This window comes from Gasterosteus aculeatus, chromosome 3, assembly GCF_964276395.1.
Source record: "Gasterosteus aculeatus chromosome 3, fGasAcu3.hap1.1, whole genome shotgun sequence".
Lineage (NCBI taxonomy): Eukaryota > Metazoa > Chordata > Actinopteri > Perciformes > Gasterosteidae > Gasterosteus > Gasterosteus aculeatus.
The window spans coordinates 12,701,155-12,723,286 of NC_135690.1; the positions used below are offsets into that span (position 1 = coordinate 12,701,155).

A 22,132-nucleotide genomic window follows, 5' to 3' on the forward strand; every position below is an offset into this window, starting at 1 on the left:
TGACTGGTCGAAGGAGACCGGGAAGGAAGATGAAGAACAATGAAAGACACGTCCTATAATGTTTGATTAACAAAGCAGGACTGCAATTGATCATCTCACTTCATTGCACTTTGCGTCGCACAATGGAAATGAGGATGATGAGGATGGAGCATGAGAAGGGCAGACTCAGGCAATGAGCACTGACGACAGACGATGCAATAAAGGAGAGATGGGGAACAGTTCAGGAGAGCTGAAGTGATGAGACTTGATTAGAAGACAAAAATACAGGAAAGAGAGGAAAGACCATGAACTTACATGTGGACCAGGAATGCCCTGCTGCCCTGGTGGTCCCGGCTCTCCTTGTGGACCCTGTGCGTAAAGAGCAAACGATGCCATTAATATTTCCATTTCCTGCAACTACTGCTTCATCTATTCAATTGTAGGGTTTTGATCTTCACAACTATTGAAACAATACCACCATTCATTTCAGAAATTATGTGTAAGTACAGTCAAAGAAAGACTATTAAGCGGTAAAACGTGAAATGCAGCATTCCCTATATACACACTGTGGAGCTTCAGAGCCATCTGGCTATGGAAGTCTAATGAGACAGACTGGAATGATAGATCTTCTGGTTTCCCAGCTGAGAAGTGGTGTGTCACAAACCAAACACACACCATAACAGACAAGTTCTTTGTGAAGGAGTCTTCTCCAGCTGTTACAACAAACACCCAAAAGCCGGATTCAGCGAAGTTTAGGTTGCCTCACTAAGATTGTTAGCAGTGTTTGATGGCAAAATGCTAATTTGGGCGTTTAACATTTAACATCTAACATTTAAGGTCCTCACTTGGAGAGGTTTTTCTTAAAAACTGCCATTTGAGGCTGAAGTGGGCATAATTTATAAACATTTACTTTACTGTGGATACTTTCATGTGTTCTGCTGTAATCTTTATTTGAATGTATCAAGATTAATAACAAGTTTAATGACAATCACACCATGTTCCCAATTCTTCTTTGGGGGGGGGGTCCTTTTAACAGCTGCTTATTTCTTTAGCTCCGGGACACAGTGACCACAGACAACGCGTGGGCTCGTCCAGCTGTCTCCACCATTGATGTGTTATCATCCCACAGAGAGCATCCGTGACGCCGAATGCATCATGGGACCACACATTGACAAGCTGTTCTGTTTCATCCCTCACGCGAGTGGATTAAGTCAGCAGACTTTGTAGTTTATAGAAAGAAAAAAAAGGGTTTGACAACCACAATGAACAGTGATCATTCAGTGATCAGAGTAAAAAGTCACTGACCTGCAACGAGCCACAAACAAACCATATTACACACCGATTGCTGAGGAAAACTTGCAGAAATGAGCAAAGAATGAATATTTCTCACCAAGTTTCCCTTGGGACCAGCTTGCCCATCAATTCCAGGGAGACCCTAAAGGGACAACAGATTTGACGATAGAAGTCAACGTTTCTTTGTGATAGAAAACAAATGATGAGCGGTGTGACAATTAAGTTGAAAGGAGATGTACTTACACGCTGTCCTCCAGGTCCTGGAGACCCTCTGGGGCCGAGCAAACCTCGAGGGCCCTGTGTCGGAAAGAAACAAAGGCTCAGGAAAATTATTCCTAAACATATAGTTATTAACTTTCATTTGCATTTAAAAATAGGCAGGCGATAGAAACTGGCATTTTATGCTGAACATCTGAAATCCATAAAAGTTTGATTGTGTTAAACACTGACCCATTGTGGTCGTAGCTGTTAAGTGCTTTTATGTTTCTCAGCTTGACGTCTTCAGTCATGCAATTGAAACAATTGCACCCAAACTGACAGACTGTTTATGATGAAATTGCTTGCACGAATTTCTAAGGTGTGTTTCGGGTCTGACAGGGAGCGACGGCTTCCTATTCAACGGTCAGGAATGCGACTGAACGTATGGTCCATTTGAACTGAGCTAGACTGAAGGTGGCAGTTTGTCATAATGACAGAACGACTCATTTCCTGGTTCTATTTTCTGATTTGTTATCCAGAACCATTCTGTCTCGGCGAGGCTGAGATTATAAACCAAATTGCCCTTCCAGACAGGAATGTCTGCAGATACAAGAGGAGAGGAGGATCAGGTTGTATGTTTCAAATAATGGGCAAAATGAATATGGAGGAAGGAATGAGGGGCGCTGTAGCAGCAAACGAAGACGCCGTATATTTATCATATTTGTATCTACGTCGTGGTGAAATACAGCTTAACCACCCTGTCAAAATGCATCATCAGAAAACAAATAACTTACACTCTCTCCAGCCACACCTCTCTGTCCAACCTGGCCATCTTCCCCCTTTGTACAGAAGGAGAAGCAGTGCGTTAGCAAGGAATGCAGACTCATTTTGAGAACAAGCATGTCATATGGCGACGAATGGACCACTTACTCTGGGGCCATCCTCTCCCGGAGATCCTGGAGGACCTGACGAACCGTGTTCTCCCTGGAGAGAAAAGGAATATCAACTAAGAGAGGGAGGTAACAAGAGAGCCCACAAGCTTCACCCCTGCAGCTGAGAGAGAGAGAGAGGGAAAAAAAAAACTCCTAATTTTTACAGAACACAGAGAAACGATGCTGAAAGGAGATTAACAAAAAAAAAAAATGGGAACGAAACTGTCTATAATCTACAGCACACCACAATTGGCACGGAGCTATATGGTTTCCACTATTCATAGTGCGCTATAAGGACGGGCCTACCTCTGGCGGGCCTGTAATTACTCCGTGTAGGATAAGGCATGAAAGCCTGTCTACAAATACCCTTCTGTGATCTCCGTCCTCTGTCTTTAGTCACTCTCTGCCGGCCCCCCGAATTCCACAAACATCAAACTCGGAACTCATCCTTTCGACTTCAGGCCGGGTTAAAAGCACCCCAAGTGGTTCCGGAGTCGCTCCCGCCTCTCATACAGTGAGTGGGTCAAAAGTCCTAATGAGTACCGTTGGTTAAGAACTCTTATCTGTCAACTCTGGGGTGTGCGTGAGATGGACGGGAGGCGGCCTTGGAGCTACAAGTCTTCGTTAAGGACGCGGTACAGTGCGGCAATGACTTTAAACAAATCTGGCTTTTTGGGGATCTAGAAATAAGCGACTGGATCTTTTTTTTTTAGAGACAGATTGACATTTTGTTTGTTTGGACCTTGTTCATTCAGCGAACCGTGAATTCTCTCATCCTCATACTCACTCGATGCCCTTTTTCTCCAGGAAGACCAGGGAGGCCGTCAAAACCTCTGTCCCCCTGAAACCGCACAGTAGTGACTGTTAGCTCAATCAATGAGTTTTCCAAATACATCCCACAGGAACGCACTGGGTTTTCGAATATCGAATAACCTGGCGGGGACTTTACCTTGGACCCTGCCTCTCCTGGCATTCCTCGAGCACCATCGGCTCCATTGCGACCCTGAAGGAAACGTGAGTGTCATGTGTCAGGGTACATGGAAATCACTTCAGAGAAATAGAAAATTATCTTGGTGGTTGGTTTTGAAGAGCAGACAGGGAAGATGCCATAATGTTTTGTTTATAGTTAAATAAGCATGGATTTATGAATCTAAACAACATGCAGAGACAATTATTGAGTGCAGCTGATACATTTGACTCAAGGCCATGTTTGAAAATAAAACTCTTCTCCATAAGGCTCAGCAGCATCTTTACACTCTTGATTGCATGACATTTTAGAAATCTGGAATAATAAAATGTAATGTTTAGTTGCAACGTGGTGTTGCTCAGGAGGAGATTTGTTTTTTAAAAATATAGAAAAACCTCCTGGTTGAGACTGGTTGTTAAGAACTTACCCTCTTCCCTGCTTTCCCTGGGGGACCATTTGGACCTTGAAGTCCTCTGGGTCCCTATGTGATAAACATACATATGTTTAAAATAAAGCTTTTATACTTAAAAAAACATTATTTATTTTACGATATATTTATGTTGGGATGTACAAAAAGGTGAAAAAAGCTTTATAGCTTTTTAACGTCATAAGTCCCTTTTAATAAAATGTCATCTCACCTGAGGTCCGGAGTCGCCACTGTCACCTTTAAGTCCAGCAGAACCTGGACCTCCCTATTAAAAATGTATAGCATAAGCAGGTTAGCACACAAAATCTTACTAATCCCGTAATTTCTACTTGCAAACCACAAACATCCACGTTGGACTAGAACCAAATGATCCAAAGATAAATAATGTTTGATTTCAAACTCGGACTGTGGGTTTACAACAGAAAGACTTCCGGGAGCATCGTCGCATGTGAACAAAATCCCACTGGTATTAAAGAGTCACATCCATGAGTTCCAGAAAGGCATAAAAGACCCACCCAAAACAAGAGAAAAGGCTTCGGCTATTCTCAACTTTCAAGACATGCTTGATAGATATCACAAGTAATAATCAAAAAGCTAAAACATCATTTTTTCCGTTCAACAATTCGAGCTAGATATCATCTATTTTAACGGAAATTAATCATTGTGCACAGACCGATAGGGAAGAGGGTGGCGTGTGTATGAGCATTCGCTTATCCACGTAAGAGTGCAAGTTAGGAAATAAATATTGAGTTGAACCCTTTACAGGAAGCAGAGCTCATCACCTAATGCGCTGCACACGGACTGTGAAATGATCGGATCATCGTGTGTGTATGTGTTTGCGTGCCGCACACTCACCACAGGACCAGATCTCCCTGTCATGCCCGCCGGCCCTGGAGGACCTCTCATGGTCAGCTGTGGAGCAGACAGAAACAACCCGTAAGCCACAGGGTCGACCGCCAACGGCAGCACACGCCGCATTTACACCTGTGCACTCCAAGTGAACGGATCAAAAAGACATATTTTCGCATCTACCAAAAGAAACATGGATTACGTTTAGAAGTGCAGCCGTGTGCACATATTCTTAGTTTCTCTTTGCAGCCAGTTTATTAGCATTCTGAACATCTGCTCTGAGTCTGCTTGTTTTACATTTTTTTGGGGGCATTTTGCCTTTGTTTGACAGCGGAGAGACGGAGACTGGAAAATGGGGAGAGAAGGAGGGAGAGAGAGAGAGAGAGGAGAATGACATGCAACAAAGGTCCAAGCCTGTAATCTAACCAGGAACTGTGCGGTAACGTGGCATGCACTGTGACTAATCATTTACCAAGGCCCTTGGTCTGGTTTTAGCCTGATGGAGATACCTTTAAAACATAAAAGACGCTGAAAAGAAATGCCTGTTATCTTAATGCAATTAATGCAAACTTCACTTTGTTCTTGTTCAGGATGTACGACTCCTGTTCATGGCTGAGCACAGTCATGTGGTCACTCCACTATAAACCAACCCCCAAATATGGTATTAATTTGCAATTAATTAATTACCAAATATGCTGACGTATAAGTTATAAGGTGTTGTTTTCACTGCAAATAGGTTAGAGAGAATTCAATTCTACAATTCGTTCCTTCACATCTCTCAGTATTGAAGAACCCCCGCCTGGTTTTTTTCTTGTTCCTTTCTTGAGCAAAACCTCTGGCTTAAAAGATAAATACATAAAGACGGTAAGTGCTTTACTAAATACTCTTTCACTAGTTTTGGCAGCCCTCCTGCTCCATAGAATGTGAGAATATTGTGTGTTTGTACAACATTTAATGACCTCCATGTGTTCTCCTATAGAGCACACCTTGCTTACATAATTCTGCCTGTTTTTCAACAGTGCTACGGCTATTAGCACCCCGGAGGGAGGGTGAACATCTGTTGTGCCTTTACATACTACCTAACTTGACACAGGTCCATAATTTGGAATTTGAACAATTTACAGGATGATTGGGACTTGTGAACAGCGACTCTTCCTTTCATTATTAAGACAATTCATGGGCCGTTTGAAATGTTTCTTTTATGTGCTTTAAAAAAAGAAAAGAATTGGGCGACACTTTTTCAATCGACGGAAGTTAAATGGCAGCTAATAAGAGTGCATTGAGTAGAGTGACGTCTAAACGGAGGAGAAAGCACTTACCCTCGCCTGAGAAAGGATGGCCTGAGCCTGAGCTTCCTGAGCTGAAACCACAGGTCCCTTATGTGACTCACCGCCAGCACGGAACTATCGACCACAAAACGAAAAAGAAACACAATTAAAGTCAAACTTCTCTCTTTGAGCCTTCTAATGGTCGCCCCTGTTGAGTGTGCGTTCAAATACATTGTTTTTGTTAAACCGGGCTGCAAAGCGACAAACACGCGCACACACCATCCATATGTTGGCGTACGAGAAACAGGCAGCCACACTCAAACACATACACAAACAAATATGTGTCGCCAAACCTTTCAAAGGTTCAGTCGCTGGTTCCACTCCATTGCACTGGCGGACTTTTACAAGGTAAGTGATTTGTAACCCAAAAAGAAATAAGGTTGCGATCCCATGGCCTACTGGTGCTGCGATGAGGTAAACGCACTAAACGTTGTGAGTTCACGGGTTAGTACCTGAGGTGAAGGGTGTATATTATGTGAGCGCAATAAGGCAGAAAACCCAGTGAGCTTGTAAAAAAAAAAAACGGAAGGACTTACTGGAAGCATCAGAACGGTACCTGGAGGCCCGGGAATACCGTCGGAACCAGGAATACCAGCTCGCCCTGGAGGACCCTGCAGAGCCAGAGGGAGAGAGCTTTAGGATATTTAAGCTGAGGTCGACTACCAAACTAAAGGATATGAAGGACATTTGAACCTAAACAACATATTTTCAAAGCATTGCACATTGCGCATTATTATTTTGTTGAAATGTGTACTAGTAACATTTTTAGGAAAAATGAATTAGCTGTTGTAACAAGCCATATATTTTCGAATGAGACAAGATTTGCTGTCCATAATCCTCAAAAGGTGCTTCAAGATTGATAAGAATAAAACATATGATTACCAAAAAACAGCAGTAACAAGGACACAAGGTAACAGCACACCGCTTCTTTATGTACAACGAATGTGTCAATGGGAAGATACTTTGCTGTGTTCAGTACCAAATTGTATGTCAATCCAAAAAAATAATGGTATAAAAGTTTCTCCCCCCTGGAAAATGACAGCAGGAACAGACGCTGGATAAGTATACTGCAGAGCCGAATTTGATTTCCAAAAGAGAAAAACTCATTTTAAGGATCAAGGCTAAGCAGAACCTAATGTTTCAGGAGAGACCAAGCTCTATTTAGAAGTCTTGTCATGTGCAGCAATCTCAGACTTTTCAAATTGATGCCATGTGTTCCCATCTGCCGTTCCCCCGAGGGGGTAAATACTCTCCATCCAATGCCGTTCTGCCGAGTTAATGATGGATCCCAGTCGGCTGGGAAAGTGGTGTTTGGGTGGAAAGGAGGGAGAAGGTGATTGTGAGAGAAATTAGCCGACCGAATGTTGAGGCCAAGCAGATACAGCACAAGGGAAAACCACGAGATCACATAAACAAGTCACTCTCAACGCCATGTCAATCCCCAGCAACACTGTTCCTTGTAGGAGGAAATTAAGGGAGGGGGAGAGACAAAATATTTTCTGATGACTTTGACCCTCTGGAGCAATAAGCCTTTTGTACAGGCTGCTGGTCATACTGGAGGAGGCGTGTAACGCGTATTTGTCTTTGTCTGCATTTAAAGGGTTAACCACCAGACAGAATAAACTTGATGAAATTTGTGGGGGGAAATCATCACATTTGAGTAAAAACAAGCTCAGGTCCGGCCCCCGTGGAGGCGACAGGCAATTATTCAGTGTCATCCAATCAATCAAATAAATGAGTGGAATCCCACAGTGATGGAAAGTTAAAGCTCCTACACATTTCAAAGGTAATTTTCTCGAGGTTCTCACAAGTCCTGCAGCATACATATATAGCTGTTTCTATATCTACGTTTGTTAGTACATTGATAGTTTATGGGCATCTCATTTCCCTGCACCATCCCTTGCTTTCCCCCCCAGCTGCAGTAGTAAGCTGTGTCAAATTGTTTGTTCCACGGCATGGAGACGGTACTTCAGAGCTTTCCAATGGAGGAGATCATAAGTGAAGGCCCGTGTATGGGCTATATGACTTTCAATTCCACAAGTAAGATGTATGGCTAAGGTTCCCCTGGATTCTATTCTTCTTTAATAAAATGTTTATTTTGTGACAATTAAATCTTCATGATGTGTACAGAATGAGCCTCTCAGAAATATCTGTAATCAACTGCAAGATGAGGCCGGTCTTTACTCACCCTCTCACCATGATCTCCTGCGGGACCTGGTGGACCCTGCAATCCTGGGGTACCTGGAAGACCCTGAGACCACACAAACAGCACCACATTCCCGTAAGTGTATTACATCCCAAACTGCTGCTGATCGCCATTCCCACCGCAGTCAGTCTATCCAGCACTGAACATGCATAGGCCAAGAAGACATTGGTTCAAAAAGAAATAAGCCTAAAAAATAAAATACCCCTGAACCCCCTCTTTCTCTCTCCTGTACTCGCCCACACAGAGACACACGCTACACACATTCATTGACAAGTACACGTTTTCACTGTCTCTCCCAACTGGCGATCAAGGCTGACGCTCTTTCCATAAAGACATTTTTTCCCTCTTTAGCGGTTCTCCATCTGGGGAAGGCAGAGGCAGTGTGGGAGAACGTGATACTCACTGCTTGGCCGGGGACTCCTGGGGATCCTTCAAAAAACATCCCCTGAAAAAGTGGATACAGTAGCATTTTAGGGGTAGCCTGCAAATCCACATGCAACGGATAATGGGGGCAACTTGGGGGGCAAGGGCGCTTTGGGTTTGAGGTCTATTCTATAGAGTGCGTGAGTCTGTTTTGAGATTTGGTTGGTGCTGGTACAGATGCTATTTGAGGAGGGATGCTAAATGCAGATCTAATTTAAGTCAATGTTTGGACTATATGGGTAAATTGTATAGGACGGTTCTTTATAGAAGGCTTGTACTTTGGCATTTTGCATGGAAAGTGGTTATTTTTGGTCCGTGACCAAAGATGTGTGTGCAATCTTCTTGGTTTTCAGTGCGGTTCAAACTTAAAACTGCATTGAAACTGAAAAATAAATATATGGCCGTAAACCAGATGTGAAAGAGATATATTTTCTTATATTTATAAATCATTGCGTGCAATTGTTGGAAAGCCTCACTTAATAAGAAAGCCAGTCAATGCTCAGTTTTTATAATCTTGCTGGCTATTTAGCTAGGTGACTAGCTTGGTATAGTTAGGCTTATAGTTTCAATAACGCTGTAGTGGCTAAATATTTAGCAAAGTTAACACATCATCGTCAAAGCCGGAACCAGAAAATGTGAATGTTAGCTATTCAATGTGGTTCACAAAAGCCAGGTTTATTATCAGAATTAGAATTTTTAGTATACTGTAATACGTTACTCACAGGTTCGATGATGGCAGGTTCCCCCTTCTCTCCTTTTTCTCCAAGGTAACTTGAACCTCCACTCACCTACAGTAATAGGACAGACCAGGTGAGCCATTTACAAGGTAACAGGGTAGAGCAACAATGCTATCAAAGCCAAAAAAGCAAACTACTGCAGCAGGAGCAGATGCCCTGCCCTGCTGTTTGCCTCCTCTTTAATAGAGGTTTCTAAAAATATCCAAAGAAATGCTAAGAAAAGCTTAATAATGTGCTGACTAGTGTTCTGCATGCCTCAAAGAAATTGAGTGGTTGTCAAGGCAAAAAGCATTTTTCCTTCCTTTCTTTCCACTCTTGCTAAGAAAAATACATAATTATTTCAACAAAGTAGATATCTTAGGCCTGACTCCCATTTATTGAGCTTCTGCCAGGATCTACAAAAAGACTCCTACTGTGCACAAAGGCAGAGGTTGATACCTGATCCTGTCCACACAATGACTTCACATGAGAAGAATTCCCGAAACCACCGACAGCAGTGTGTCAAAAAAACACTAAATTGTAGAGTTTCGCCCGAAGGGGAGACTCTTGTGAAGAAAAATCATGGGCTGCATCATCTTGAGACTGTAGAGTGGAAAAGCACTAATAGAGCAATTCAGATTAACCCAAAGCAGACGGGTCTCAAGGCAACATACAGGCAGAGACCGTGTCACTTCCTGCCTCTGAGATTTCCAGATCCCGAGCGGAGGAAGGGGGCCAGAGTCAAGCTGTGACAGACACTAGCTCAGCGGAGATTTCTGTCTGGTTTGGAATATTGATCTACATGGATTTCCCGAATAAACATGTGCAAAGACTCAGTTCGTCATCAGGTGATCCAAGCGATCACTGGTGTGACTACAAGGCAAGAGCCTGACTTTGATAAACAGCAAATGTCACTGAGGCCAGAGGTTATGGAGGGCGTGTCTGTGCTGACAGCTGGGTTGACATCTGTGCATTTGTAGGAGACTTGGACGAGGTGTGTGTGTGTTTGTTCTTGGTGGCCTCTTCATATTTTCGGTGGGTGTGCATGCAGAATGCTCCGAGCTATAACCTGATGCTATTAGAAACAAACAAACAAAAAGGGCAAGCAAAAAAAAAAAACACATCAAAACAAAATGCCATCAGCCTCTTCAATCAATCTTTGCACATTCCTGAACACCCCCCTTCTTCTCTTCTTTTGGCCCATCCCACCACCGCTTCAATACTCCACCAATACTCCAGCACTCACAGCGCTCTCTCTGAAGTCCGTCTCCGCTGGAACACCAGGTCCAAAGTCCTCCTCGTCCGTTGGAGACGAAGGCTTGGCATCCGTGGTGCCGTAGTCGCCATAATCACCGTATTCGTACGGCTTCTCCACATTCTCTTTGTTGTCATATTCCTTCAGGTCGTATTCCTTAAACTCGTACACGTCAGTGGCGGGATCCACCTCTTCGTGAGGGTCCACCGGGGCAGCGGTTTCCGGAGCAACGGTGGAGTCCACCCCGACCTGCTCCACGCCAGTGATGTAATCATCCACGATTTCCCCTTCGTAGGTCTGGGATCAATCCGGGCATTGCGAAAAAGGGGACAAGGTTTGGTTAGTGAAAGGAAACAATGCGAACATCCTCGATGATTCACATGTTTTTTACACAGTGATTCATAGTCAAGGCTTTACCAATTAGCCCCTGTACTGCTTTACTGCTACAATTCTTAGGCTGAATTTTTAGTAGTGAATCGTTTTTTCTTTCTAAAGTTGTTAGGAATCACATCTATACAACTTTCGATTCACTGTTGGCTCAATCAATCGCCAAGGAATCTCTGGTCGTATGATATCAGACCACCGGGGTCAGGCCTCAGCCCTGTCTTTTCCAATGAATATATTCTCACGCTGACTGAAGCTGCATTATCCACCTCAAGGTGCATCGCGAAGCATTCGGCAGACATTTGGCTGGCGGAGAACAGAGCTGTATTGTTTTAGTTTAACCCCCAAATGTTACTGATTACATTGTGTTTTATGTGATGGTTTAGCACAAATTAGGACACGGTCTGCTTAACTCGGGATATGGCAGAAACAGAGGGGATGCGTCTGGATGGATTTTCCATCGGTTACGGTTCATTAAATGACAACTTTTTCCTTCTTCCGCCTTCATCCAGTCTGTTTGATTGAGGCGGTTTCTCATGGAGTCAAGGAGTAGAAGAGGCCCTGTTGGTTTCATCCTCGAGAGATGATAATAATGTGAAAATGTTCTTGGTTGTTTGTGATCCACAAGCAGTTTTATTGAAATGTAATTTCTAACCAGTAATTATATGAATAAGAATGGGGATTTTATTTGGATGGTGGGTTGATAAAAGTCAGTGACGCGCGGAGAATTTCCCAACGTGATAATGGGCCAAACCTTTCTGATTTCACATATATTGAGAAGACAAATACATTGTAATACCAAACATTAGGTTGTAAAAAAATACCTGGCCTTTTTCCTTTTCAGTTGGGGTTTCAGGCTGACTTCCGTCCACTGTGGAGTAGTCATATTCACCCGTATAGTAATCTCCACCTGCATTTGTCTGATCAGGCAAGAACAGCACACAGAAAAAAGCACAACACATCTCAGTTCCAGTTTTTTCCAATGCAAATATCTATTTTCAGCACACATATTACCACAGAATATGAAATAAAGGGTGATTATTAATACATTTGGCAAGAAAAACAAGTGCTACTGCGTGATGATATATCAGAAAGGTGCGGAAAATATAATAGTACATATTAAATATAACATGTGGTAAAAAAGTGGAAAAAGGATACGGAGAGGGAAAGAGAGATAAATAGATATTAAAAATGAAAGACAACAGGAGAAGAGATCTAGTGCTTGTACATTGCTATTTATGGTCCCATCAATGATTAATATATTACTAATAAGTGTTACCTCGGTCTTGGCTACTTCAGTTGGGGGAGCATCAGTGGTTAACTCGCCTTCTTTGTAGTCATAGAAATCACCATATTCATAGTTAGTGTACTGTGAGGAAAAAGGAGACGATCATGAATAAGTGCAATTATGTGAACAAAGCAGCACAATGTCTCAGAGACATTGCACGTTATGTACAAGTTATCCTTTATAAACATCTGTTCAAAAAAATGTTTAAACAACCCCAAAGTAGGTTCATTGTCATTCAGAAGTAGTAAAATAAATATCACTGCATTAATGGGCCTCTTAAAACAGGAACCGTGAGCTGTCCGGACTCTCCGCATGTACTGTAGGTAAGTTCTAGGGAACATACTGAGTGCAGCAGCATGGCATAAAACCAGTCTTAAACCAGTCCTTGTGACACCATCATGCATTCAGACTTTCTCTAAAAACTTCTATTTTTGCCTGAAGAGGCTTGTTGAAATACTCTCATTCACTTTCTTCACAGGAGTTATAATACAAAATTGGATAAAACTCTTATCTGACGGTTTATTTTGACCATGGAGTTGGGAGTCAAGTTAGCATAGATATCTATATCTATTTATATAGATATATCTATTTATATAGATATAGATATATATATATATATTAGCTAGGCTAATTGTCTCCTGGGTGCAGCTGCAAAGTGACATTGATCTTTGAATTAATTAGTATGCATTTAGTATATGTCAGCAAATTATCCGTGTCTGCCAATATGTTGATTTTTTTTACTAACAATGTAAAAAAAGAAAAAGGCAGAGGTAGATTAAGCCAACAGACCAGCCTTGGTACGGGTTGCTCTATCCGAACAGGGACACATATTAGTCCCTGGACTACTTCTGCGCTCATTAAAACTATACAACATACAACATTATACAGCGATATTGGTTAGGCCTCCATCCAGTGGCCCAGAGAGAGAGAAAGGTCACACAAGAGTAATGCCAGAATAACCAACTGAGAAGAGAGAAGGAGAGGTTCAGGGAGGACAATTGAGAAAGATAGAGAATGAAGGAAGGATTAATATTATTATTAATCATAAGATTTATGATGTTGAAGTGTTTGGCTGGGCTGAAGGCCTTCACCACACACTTGGATGAAAGGCGTAAACGCGTCAAGTGGGCTCATAAAAAAAGCTCCTCCTTCCTCTTTTTGCATCCCTCCCTCTTCCTCTTTTAACCCAGTCGCAGATACGCGGCTGACGACAGCAAAGGCGATGCGCCTCAGATCAAGAAGCGTCTTCAGAGGTGACGGACGGAGCTTCTGCTCTGTGCTTTTTCATAAACTTCAGAAATGAGTGATTTCAGTTGTGCAGGAATTTAATTGGAATGTAGAAAAAACATTCCTGTTAGCACAGAGAAACCAACAATAAACCTTTACAATGTTCTTAAAACCAAACTGCTCCCTGCAGTCTTTTTAGAATTGAAATGCTGTCTTGGCTTTGGAGACTAACTTGATGAAGGCTATATTTTCCAGGACATGGTACCCACTGTACAGCCAATATTTTCAACTAAAGAACGGGTTCCCATTCTTTTTTTCTTGAATCAGGGATCTAAAGTCTACTTTTCCAGGTACTGGGAGTCTAGCTGGGGAAGGAAAAGCTTAAATTTCCATGGGAGTCTGGGACGAGCCTGCAGAACTCGTTAGTGATATAAATCACGGGGCCACTCCAAAGTCGGCTCAGACTTCGTGGCAGGGAAAGAGCAAAAGTTTCCAGTGTGAGCTCATCAATTATTTAGTGAAAATGTCAGTCGAGGAAAAAAAGGCTTGACCCAGCAAAATAACAAAATGTAAAAAAAACGAAAAAGAGAAGGCCCTGGCACAAAGCACTTTTATTTTGATGACAAATTAGCTTTTGGAGCGTGGAAACAACATTTTAATTGTGAAAAGTGACCTCAGACTCAACAATACATCCTAAAATATGTCAGCATGTTCCCACTAGTTAAAATACACAGCCGAAAGAAAGCCATATTAGAGTTGACATACTAGGTCCGTCTCTGTCAACGTACTTTTGCCAGAAGGAATGTATGTAAAAATGATTTAAGATCCTGTAATTTGAAACAAAAAAAAAACGTGCACTGGCTTGAACAAAAAATGTTATTGACTGTGTTTTTTCAAGCCACGTTTCTGAATAACCACGTACCTAACACTGAATACTTCTTTCTGTTCCTCGTAGCATAATTTTTCTACTTTTATCATCTCTCAAATTGTTCTTTTTAAAGTCAATCTGAAATGTTTATACCCACACCTGTTATAAATGTTGCGTACATGGTCAATAAGGAGGATTTATTTTCTATTTTACTTCATTTTCATTTAAACAAAGAATAAGAAGATGTTGTTTTCACTTTTGGTGTACCATAAAAAAAATGGTATTTGTTCTGCTAACACGACGTAACTAATGGAACAGCATGTAGTGGGAAAAGTATCTCGTATCACTTTTTGTAAGCTATAGAGGCTTTGGAGTTCTTTACCCAGTACCTCGACCTGTCAGTACGCTGACACCACATATCATAGCAACAACGGCCCCCAAATGTCCGTGGACCGTTGCCATGGGAAACACCGGCCTGCAGGCCTAGAGCTAAGACTTCACTTCCACAATAATTTCAAAAGACAGTTCTATCCTCCTTTGAAAAATGGAATAATACGCAGTAATATGATGCTGGTTTTCATTTCCTCAACAATAAATAGAGGGAAATTTATATCTACGTCATCTCATCTTACAAATGGATCCATTTCATTTTTATGCATCTAAACGTCATCATTTATTCATATTACTTTCTATTTTAATAACAACACCCAAGTTGTAGAGCCTCTTTCCAAGTTCCTCTTATCATCCTTGCTAATTCTCAACTCCAGCTGCTACATCTTATCCCTCCGGGATTCCCTCCTTCCTCTCCTTGCTCCTTGGCTCCCTCCCTCCCTCCCTCTCTCCCTCTCCCTGCCCACTCTCTTTTCCCTTCTCCCTCCCCCTGGCCACCGGCTCCTCCGTGCCAGATCTCAAAATGCACCTCGTCCCCTCTGCAGATACTGACCTCTTCCTCAGGTTGCTGAGCCTGGGGGGTGTCGTGGTGGTTGGGGGTTTCACAGTCGGGGCTGTAGTGTTCACAGTAATCATGGGCTGCTCTGGGGTCGGCCACTATCAGCAGCTGCTGGATGTCGCCCTGGAAAGAGAAGAAGAAGAAGAAGAAAAGAAGTGTGTCAGCAGCTGAAGCCAAGTTAGCTGACTTAACAGGCCCAACAATTGTAGTTTCACAAGTCAGAGTTTTCTTTTATCCTCAGAGTTTTTAAACTTTCGGCTATAGGTTTACGCTACGGCCAATGATGTTGTTACGTTTGCAGTATCGTTTGGCAAATCCTACAGTACAGAAGAGCCTTGGGCACGATTGGTGTTGAGGACAAGACAGTCAGAGGCGAAAAATAAGAGAGTTATAGCCAATACGGAACAATTTGTCATTGCAATTGGGGGAAAAAACAAGTACATTTCATCCAAACTCTTTCCAGAATCCAAAGGTTCATGGATTAACACTGTTTTTTACAAAGGGTAGTCTTTAGTGTCCCGCTAGCAACAGACTGATATAAATCAGTGAAGTTGCTACTTTACTGCTGTACTCAGATCTTTCAAAAGGTTCGGCTTCTGACTTTTTGATCGAAAAATATATATAGATGTTAATCCTTTGTGTCATGCCCAGCTAAGCCATGGAGGTAACCGCTCATCTCACACCCTGTACGCTGTATGTACAGAAAATGAACGTCGCTGGGGTCCAAATAACTCATGGTATAATGTCAACGAAGTATACACCTCTCTTTCCTCGATTGATTGCCACAGCTTAAGTGCTGTCTTGACAATGAATTACAAATTACATCATGGAATAAATCAAGGCTGCAAAGGGAGTCTGTAAGCATTCAGAAAGATCTATTGTACCGTCCCCCCACTCGGCCATTAGGGACGGCACGTCCCCTTACACAGCTGATGAACAACCAAGGTCTCTACTTATCTGAGGTTGTCTGTTTTTCATGAGCTGTTGGAAAAAAAGTTAGATCCCCTTCCCTTTTTTTCCATGATCGCCTCATAAAGAATTTCTGAAACCAGGAACTGCTATGAGGAGAATGTTAGGACCAAACAAAAGGGGAAACACTGTAGCTAAAGTGCAGAGGAAAGAAGAAAGAAAAAAGCCAGGGTGGCCCCTAAAAAGGAAGCACGAGCAGGCAGATTGCATTAAATTACAGGAGGATACATCTGTACAAGCTTAAACCTCTGGAACACATTAGATATTTACCGCCCCGTGCTCCCATCATCATACATGAAGAGTAAATCCCAAACAGGGTATTGAACAACACACACATAACTAAGATATATATCCCAATATCCCAATTATGTAATAAAGACATAGAATGTAAAGCAAATAAAAAAGACAAATGTCACACTTGTTTTTAACAGTTGTCTGTAACATATTTGTAGATGGAAAATCCTCCAACATATCTAAGAAATGTAAGAAGAACGGTACTTGCAAAAGTGTAAAATATTGTCAAAGCAATAAGAAAAAGAGATGAGGACCGTTAAATATAAATGGTTCCTTCCACTACTTCTTCTCCACAGCACCTTAGAATAACAGTGGGCAGCAGTGGCCTAAAGCAAACATGTGTGACCTAAGGTCGTCCGTTTGATTCCCAGAGAGCAGAATAAATCACCCTCCCCCTCCCTTGAGCCTGGTATTGAATGCCCAAATGTGCTCAACAAATTTGACTGATGCTGTGCTCGGCATCTTCCAGGTGTGAATGTGTGCATCTGAGTGCAGAGAAGGGAATTTCTACTAAAAAGAGAATTTGTGCTTTATGAACACATGCTCAGGGAGAAAAAAAGGTGAAACACAACCTGCTCACAAGAGTTCAGGTTTGCATCTTCTGAACCTCTACAACTAAAACGACAGCGATAAGCAGAATGTTGCAAATGTATGATGCTCATTCAGCCACTACACAATTAATGTCCTTCTTATGATTCATCATAAAGGGAATGAAAGTCAGACCCAGAAACAGAGAGGAGAGACAGACACATGCCTTCGGCATGTCTATGTCTTCCTGTTTTATGTTCATTTACTAAAACAATAAACCTACATGACATAAACTATAACAACAGGAAAACAAATATGTGGTAAAATCTACCAAAGAGTCTAAAACATCCGGCATGGCTTGTCAAGAGACCACACACACTTTGCCCATTTGGGAAGCCAATCACTCTCTCTCTCCCTCACCGTTCACCCTCTCTCTACTTCTATCCTCTGAGTCTCCTTTGTCTGCATCTTTTTGTTGACATCTAGATTGTCTTGCACATCTCACCCGCAGCATCTGCTGAGGTTCCTCCGAAGAATCCCAGGAATGATCTATAGCAATGCCCTGGCTCAGAGCTCAGAGAGGGAAAAGACACAGTGGTATAAATCCTCAGTCCAGGCTACACGGCAGGCAATCCACTAATGGGTCTGCGTGCAATGTGCAAGTGGGTGTAAACACAACAAGCTAACCTTCAATGCGCACAATAACAGCAACCATGCGAGGGGCAAAAGTACATAAAAGGACTAAGGATGAGACGGGCTGATTAAAGTCATTCTCACTGAATCACTCCGTCCGTCTACATTTCTCCCAAAGGAACCATTATGGCTGGTTATTTTCCGAAAACATTTTATATCTGATGTTGCTTAAAAATGCAAACAGACTCCACTTGGTTCTGTCTGGAGTACATCCCTCCCCAAAGCACAGCCTTCACCCACAAGGAACAGAGGTCACTTAAGGCCAACAACCGGGTAATGGATAATTACCTTAATAGGGCCAATATTAAAAGCTCTCTGCACAACATTATATTTGTCCGTGTTCTTAAGAGGATATAAAGTATGTCCGTCCTTTCAAAAGGACGGACTTTCGGGGGTATTTTGATCGAGTAGGTTTGGCCTGGTGTCATCTGTGACCATAAATCACACCAACCTCAAAAATCAAGATGCAACTTTGATTATTTGTGTATTGCGCCCGCTGGCGTCAGATGACAGGAGGCACAGTTTTTTTTTTTTTTCCCATCTCGCATTTGTTGGGACTGATTGGAAGGCATAAACAGATTATGTAGTTTGTATTTGACTTCACCAAATTGAGACCATGCGTGAATTATAAACTCTATTAACATTACAGTGTCTATGTCTTAAGGAGTAGCAACTTTAAGACCGGGGATGGTAAAACCTAAAACCATTTTCAGTCCAACTTTTTATATATAAATTAAACTAAATTTTAATTAAATTAAAATTAAATTTATAACTGTAAAATTAAATTTATAACTGTATAAACTTGTTTCCATTTCTTTCTGCACTTTGTCTCCCTCCCCCAGGGTCCCACATAAAGTGTGTCGTTGAATAGTTCTCCTACTCTTTTGCACAGTTATGGTGATTAGCTCTCTCTCTACCGCCCTAATGTCGTATTTTAAGTGTGATTAATTTCCACACAAAAAAAGAACACACTATAAACAAAGTTAAAGATGTATTTTATTTTAATTTTGTTCTTTGTGAATTATCATTGGCAAGTGCTCTGTAGTTTGTTTTAAAGTAAAAATGACATTATCTTTGTATATTTACATCTTACTTTTCCAGATATAATGTCACAACTGAGGCCTTTTACTGAGACTGCTTTCTGTCAGATTTGATTAAAAGCAGCCTGGTCAAGGCGAGGATACAGTTTCTTTCTCAGCACTGGAGGTTACAAATGTCCTGCACCCTTCAAATGGTAAAACATTTTGTCTGCCAGTAGCTCATAAAACAGTTTGAACCATCTGCCTGCTCGTCAGTCCGTCCTTTCTTCACTTCTCTCTCAAGTTTATTTCTCCTCCCTCTGCTACTTTCCATTGGCAAACATTTTTTAAGCAGCACCACGGATCCACTATTTCTTAACTGTTCTGGGACCAATTAGTGAGGATTAAAAATAAGCGATGGAAGCCAGATCCAGGTTCACTTTGACAAAGACACTGTTACAGACTTATAACACCTTAGAAAACACCAGTGACAGATGACCCACTCAGTAACAATGACACGCATACAAATATGAATCAATTACAGTATTGTATTACACAACCCTAACCAAAACATTGTGTACTAGAGGGTAACAAGGGACAGAGGCAGATGACAACCAGTCAGACAGTTTCTCCTCCTGCCAAGTCAACCATAAGCCACCCAAGTTAGATTCCTTGGCCAGAGACTGTCCTGCTTGAGGGACAGCGTCTTAGAACAGTCTACTATGCAGTTATGACCCACACAAAAACAAACTATCTTTGCCTACTCGCAGGTACAAACACACACACACACACGTTTTCATGCATGCATGCACGTATGAAACAAAGTACGTAAACACACTCTGACAGAAGGAAAAAAAAAATATATATATATATGCCGCCTTTTCCTTTAAAGTCTGAAGAGTGGAATTAGATAAAAAAAAATGAGAGCTGGCTCTTATTTAAAAAGAGAGAAAAGCAAAAGGAAGGAAAAATAGTCATTTGGAGTCCTGGTCAGTGAGAATATATTTTAAACAGCTGTGCAATCTGAGCCAAGACTAAGCACACACTGATCATATTTTCCTCAGGCATTCACTCGCCCCTGTGCTTCCAACTTTGACACCTGCTTATGCAATCTACCGCAGTAAGGTAGCCATGTGCTCACAGCTGAAAGCAGTTTTACTGAGAAAGCTCCAAGCCAACCCCTGTAATTAAACAAAGAATTGTTGGGAAGCTCTGGCTTGATATGATAAAAGCCAGAGTTTCTTATTCTATTCTAACATTGAATCCCAAATTTGTCAGTTTAAGGGATGGAAGACAAGCTGCAGCACATGTTTCACTTTGATCCATCTAGGTCCAGACTTTGATATAGGTACAGTATGTTCATGTATATCGTTCTTAACTTTCAAGCTTGGGCGAGGTCGTTTTGTCAAGGACTGGACTTCAATCATACAGCAACAGTGCGATACATGAAACATGTTACAGTTCAAAATCATCTGACGCTTACTAACACATTGTATCTCGCTATCAGAGTCGGCTCTGACAAATTTGGTGCCCAAGGCCAGATTTGATCTGCTGCTCAGTTGAATCATAGTTCAGTTGAACCGCACCAATTGTTTTGTTCTCACACATTAAATGTTTCACTTTATGTCTTTGGGGAAATAACCTAAAACTATATCAAGTTTGATCAGCGTTGCCTAATCTTAAACAGCTGAACAATCGTTCCAACTTTCCCAAATAAAAAAAAGAAATTGTAAAAGTTTTAATTTCTTCTTTTATTGGGAGTGCTCCATGGCTGGATGGCGCACTTAATATTTGTCTAAACCGCCGGTAAACATTATACAGCAAAGCTTTATTGCCACATTAGAGACCTTATTCTCAAAATGTCTACCTTTTTACAGCTTAGAATGGATGCGAAAGAATAATGAAAGCCAAAAATCCGCCTCAAGCACATGGCTTACATGTAATAAACAAAACCCGGGCCGGTACAAATGTTTGCCATTATCGGTGCGTTGTGTCTACAAGTAGAAATAACTACTGTTTACGATATAACTGCATGTCCAGCTCTGCCGACAAACCATTGCTATTGTGTGTTACATTGATTAAAACCACCTTGAAACACAGAATAAAACCCTTTGAACAAAATGAATAATTTCCTCTTCTCCAGCTTTTTAAAAAGTGTGAAAAAAACAAATATCCTGTAATTCAACACCATCTAGAGTAATGAATGTTCAAACAAAATAAACTTACAAAATTGAAAACACTTGGTGAAAGTGCTAAGCTACTTTCATCCCCTCCAAACAACCCTCAATTACCTTAATTACAACCACGACTCTCTGGCTATCTTACCTTCTGATTCACTATGGTTGTGCTCATTCTACTTTATTAAAATAGCAAATGTCAAATAAAAAAATAAAAAAATGACGCTCTAAATTGTGTTGACTCTGCGCACAATGTACCTGTACAATTTACTTACACATCTAGTAATTCAAGTGAACTGCTCGCCAAGACCTTTTCACTGAAGGACACAAGGGGGGAATCAAAGTGGCTCCTTTGTGGAAATTCCTGTTTGACCTTTGAGGAAAACATTTTGCAAGCTGTTCCCCATGCAGAGATCAAGGAGATGTGATTGTCTTAGAAACTAGCATTCAACTTCCACTAAACTCATAGCTGCCCGTGCTAAATCGGTAGCTAGGACATCCATTTCAAAATTGCCAACTCAGTAAACGTACACTAATTCTGATCGGGCGCTCTGATGGGCAATAATTGAGGGAATGAAATCAAATCCTCTCACAAGTAGCGTCAAAATATATGCAACTTAAATAACACACTCTAATATATCAACTTTTAAATAAGTAAGCTATAGAAGTGTTGAGAGAAAAAGCCCTTTGCACGACACAGTCTGCAAGTTGCCTTTCCACAGACATTACCTGCCATAACACTTGCCAAGTATACAAAGCCAATATGTTTTTCTAGCCAATAAAATGTGCCATTCACTGAATGAAGAAGTACATGAAAGACAAATGGCCGTAAAAGTTTTGTATTTAAAGTATAAGACACTTAATAGTCCATTTTCACAATGGTAAACGGCGCTCGTAAGATTCATAATATGCCATCTTGGGAAGCATTTCAACGCCCATCTAAACATATTCACTTCGACGTAGTGGTGAATATCTGCATTATATTCCTGAAAGAGTTAAAAAGATATTCCTCCAAACAGCAATGTAAAAATGAAAGGCTCAAGTTTTAAAGGGAAATTTCTTAAGGGCCGCACCCAGGCAGGCAAGTGCTTCAAGTTATGCGAACCCAAGCTATTTGCCTCCTGGAGCAAGCATGATACTTAGAACGCAACATGAGCGTGGCG

General features: G+C 41.5%; 1 protein-coding gene across 1 annotated transcript in view; it reads right to left on the reverse strand.

Annotated features, from left to right (window-relative positions):
- Positions 1–22,132, reverse strand: part of col11a1b (collagen, type XI, alpha 1b) — a 63,006-nt gene that overhangs the window by 32,504 nt on the left and 8,370 nt on the right. Inside the window, exons 5-23 of the mRNA XM_040171845.2 lie at positions 15,284–15,412; positions 12,237–12,326; positions 11,782–11,877; positions 10,565–10,870; positions 9,325–9,390; positions 8,583–8,624; positions 8,162–8,224; positions 6,510–6,584; positions 5,965–6,048; positions 4,652–4,708; positions 4,008–4,061; positions 3,797–3,850; positions 3,352–3,405; positions 3,190–3,243; positions 2,401–2,454; positions 2,265–2,309; positions 1,516–1,569; positions 1,370–1,414; positions 295–348 (exon numbers count right to left, since the gene is read on the reverse strand). Coding sequence (XP_040027779.1) covers positions 295–348; positions 1,370–1,414; positions 1,516–1,569; positions 2,265–2,309; positions 2,401–2,454; positions 3,190–3,243; positions 3,352–3,405; positions 3,797–3,850; positions 4,008–4,061; positions 4,652–4,708; positions 5,965–6,048; positions 6,510–6,584; positions 8,162–8,224; positions 8,583–8,624; positions 9,325–9,390; positions 10,565–10,870; positions 11,782–11,877; positions 12,237–12,326; positions 15,284–15,412 — 1,476 coding nt within the window. The remainder of the gene's footprint in view (positions 1–294; positions 349–1,369; positions 1,415–1,515; positions 1,570–2,264; positions 2,310–2,400; positions 2,455–3,189; positions 3,244–3,351; positions 3,406–3,796; positions 3,851–4,007; positions 4,062–4,651; positions 4,709–5,964; positions 6,049–6,509; positions 6,585–8,161; positions 8,225–8,582; positions 8,625–9,324; positions 9,391–10,564; positions 10,871–11,781; positions 11,878–12,236; positions 12,327–15,283; positions 15,413–22,132) is intronic.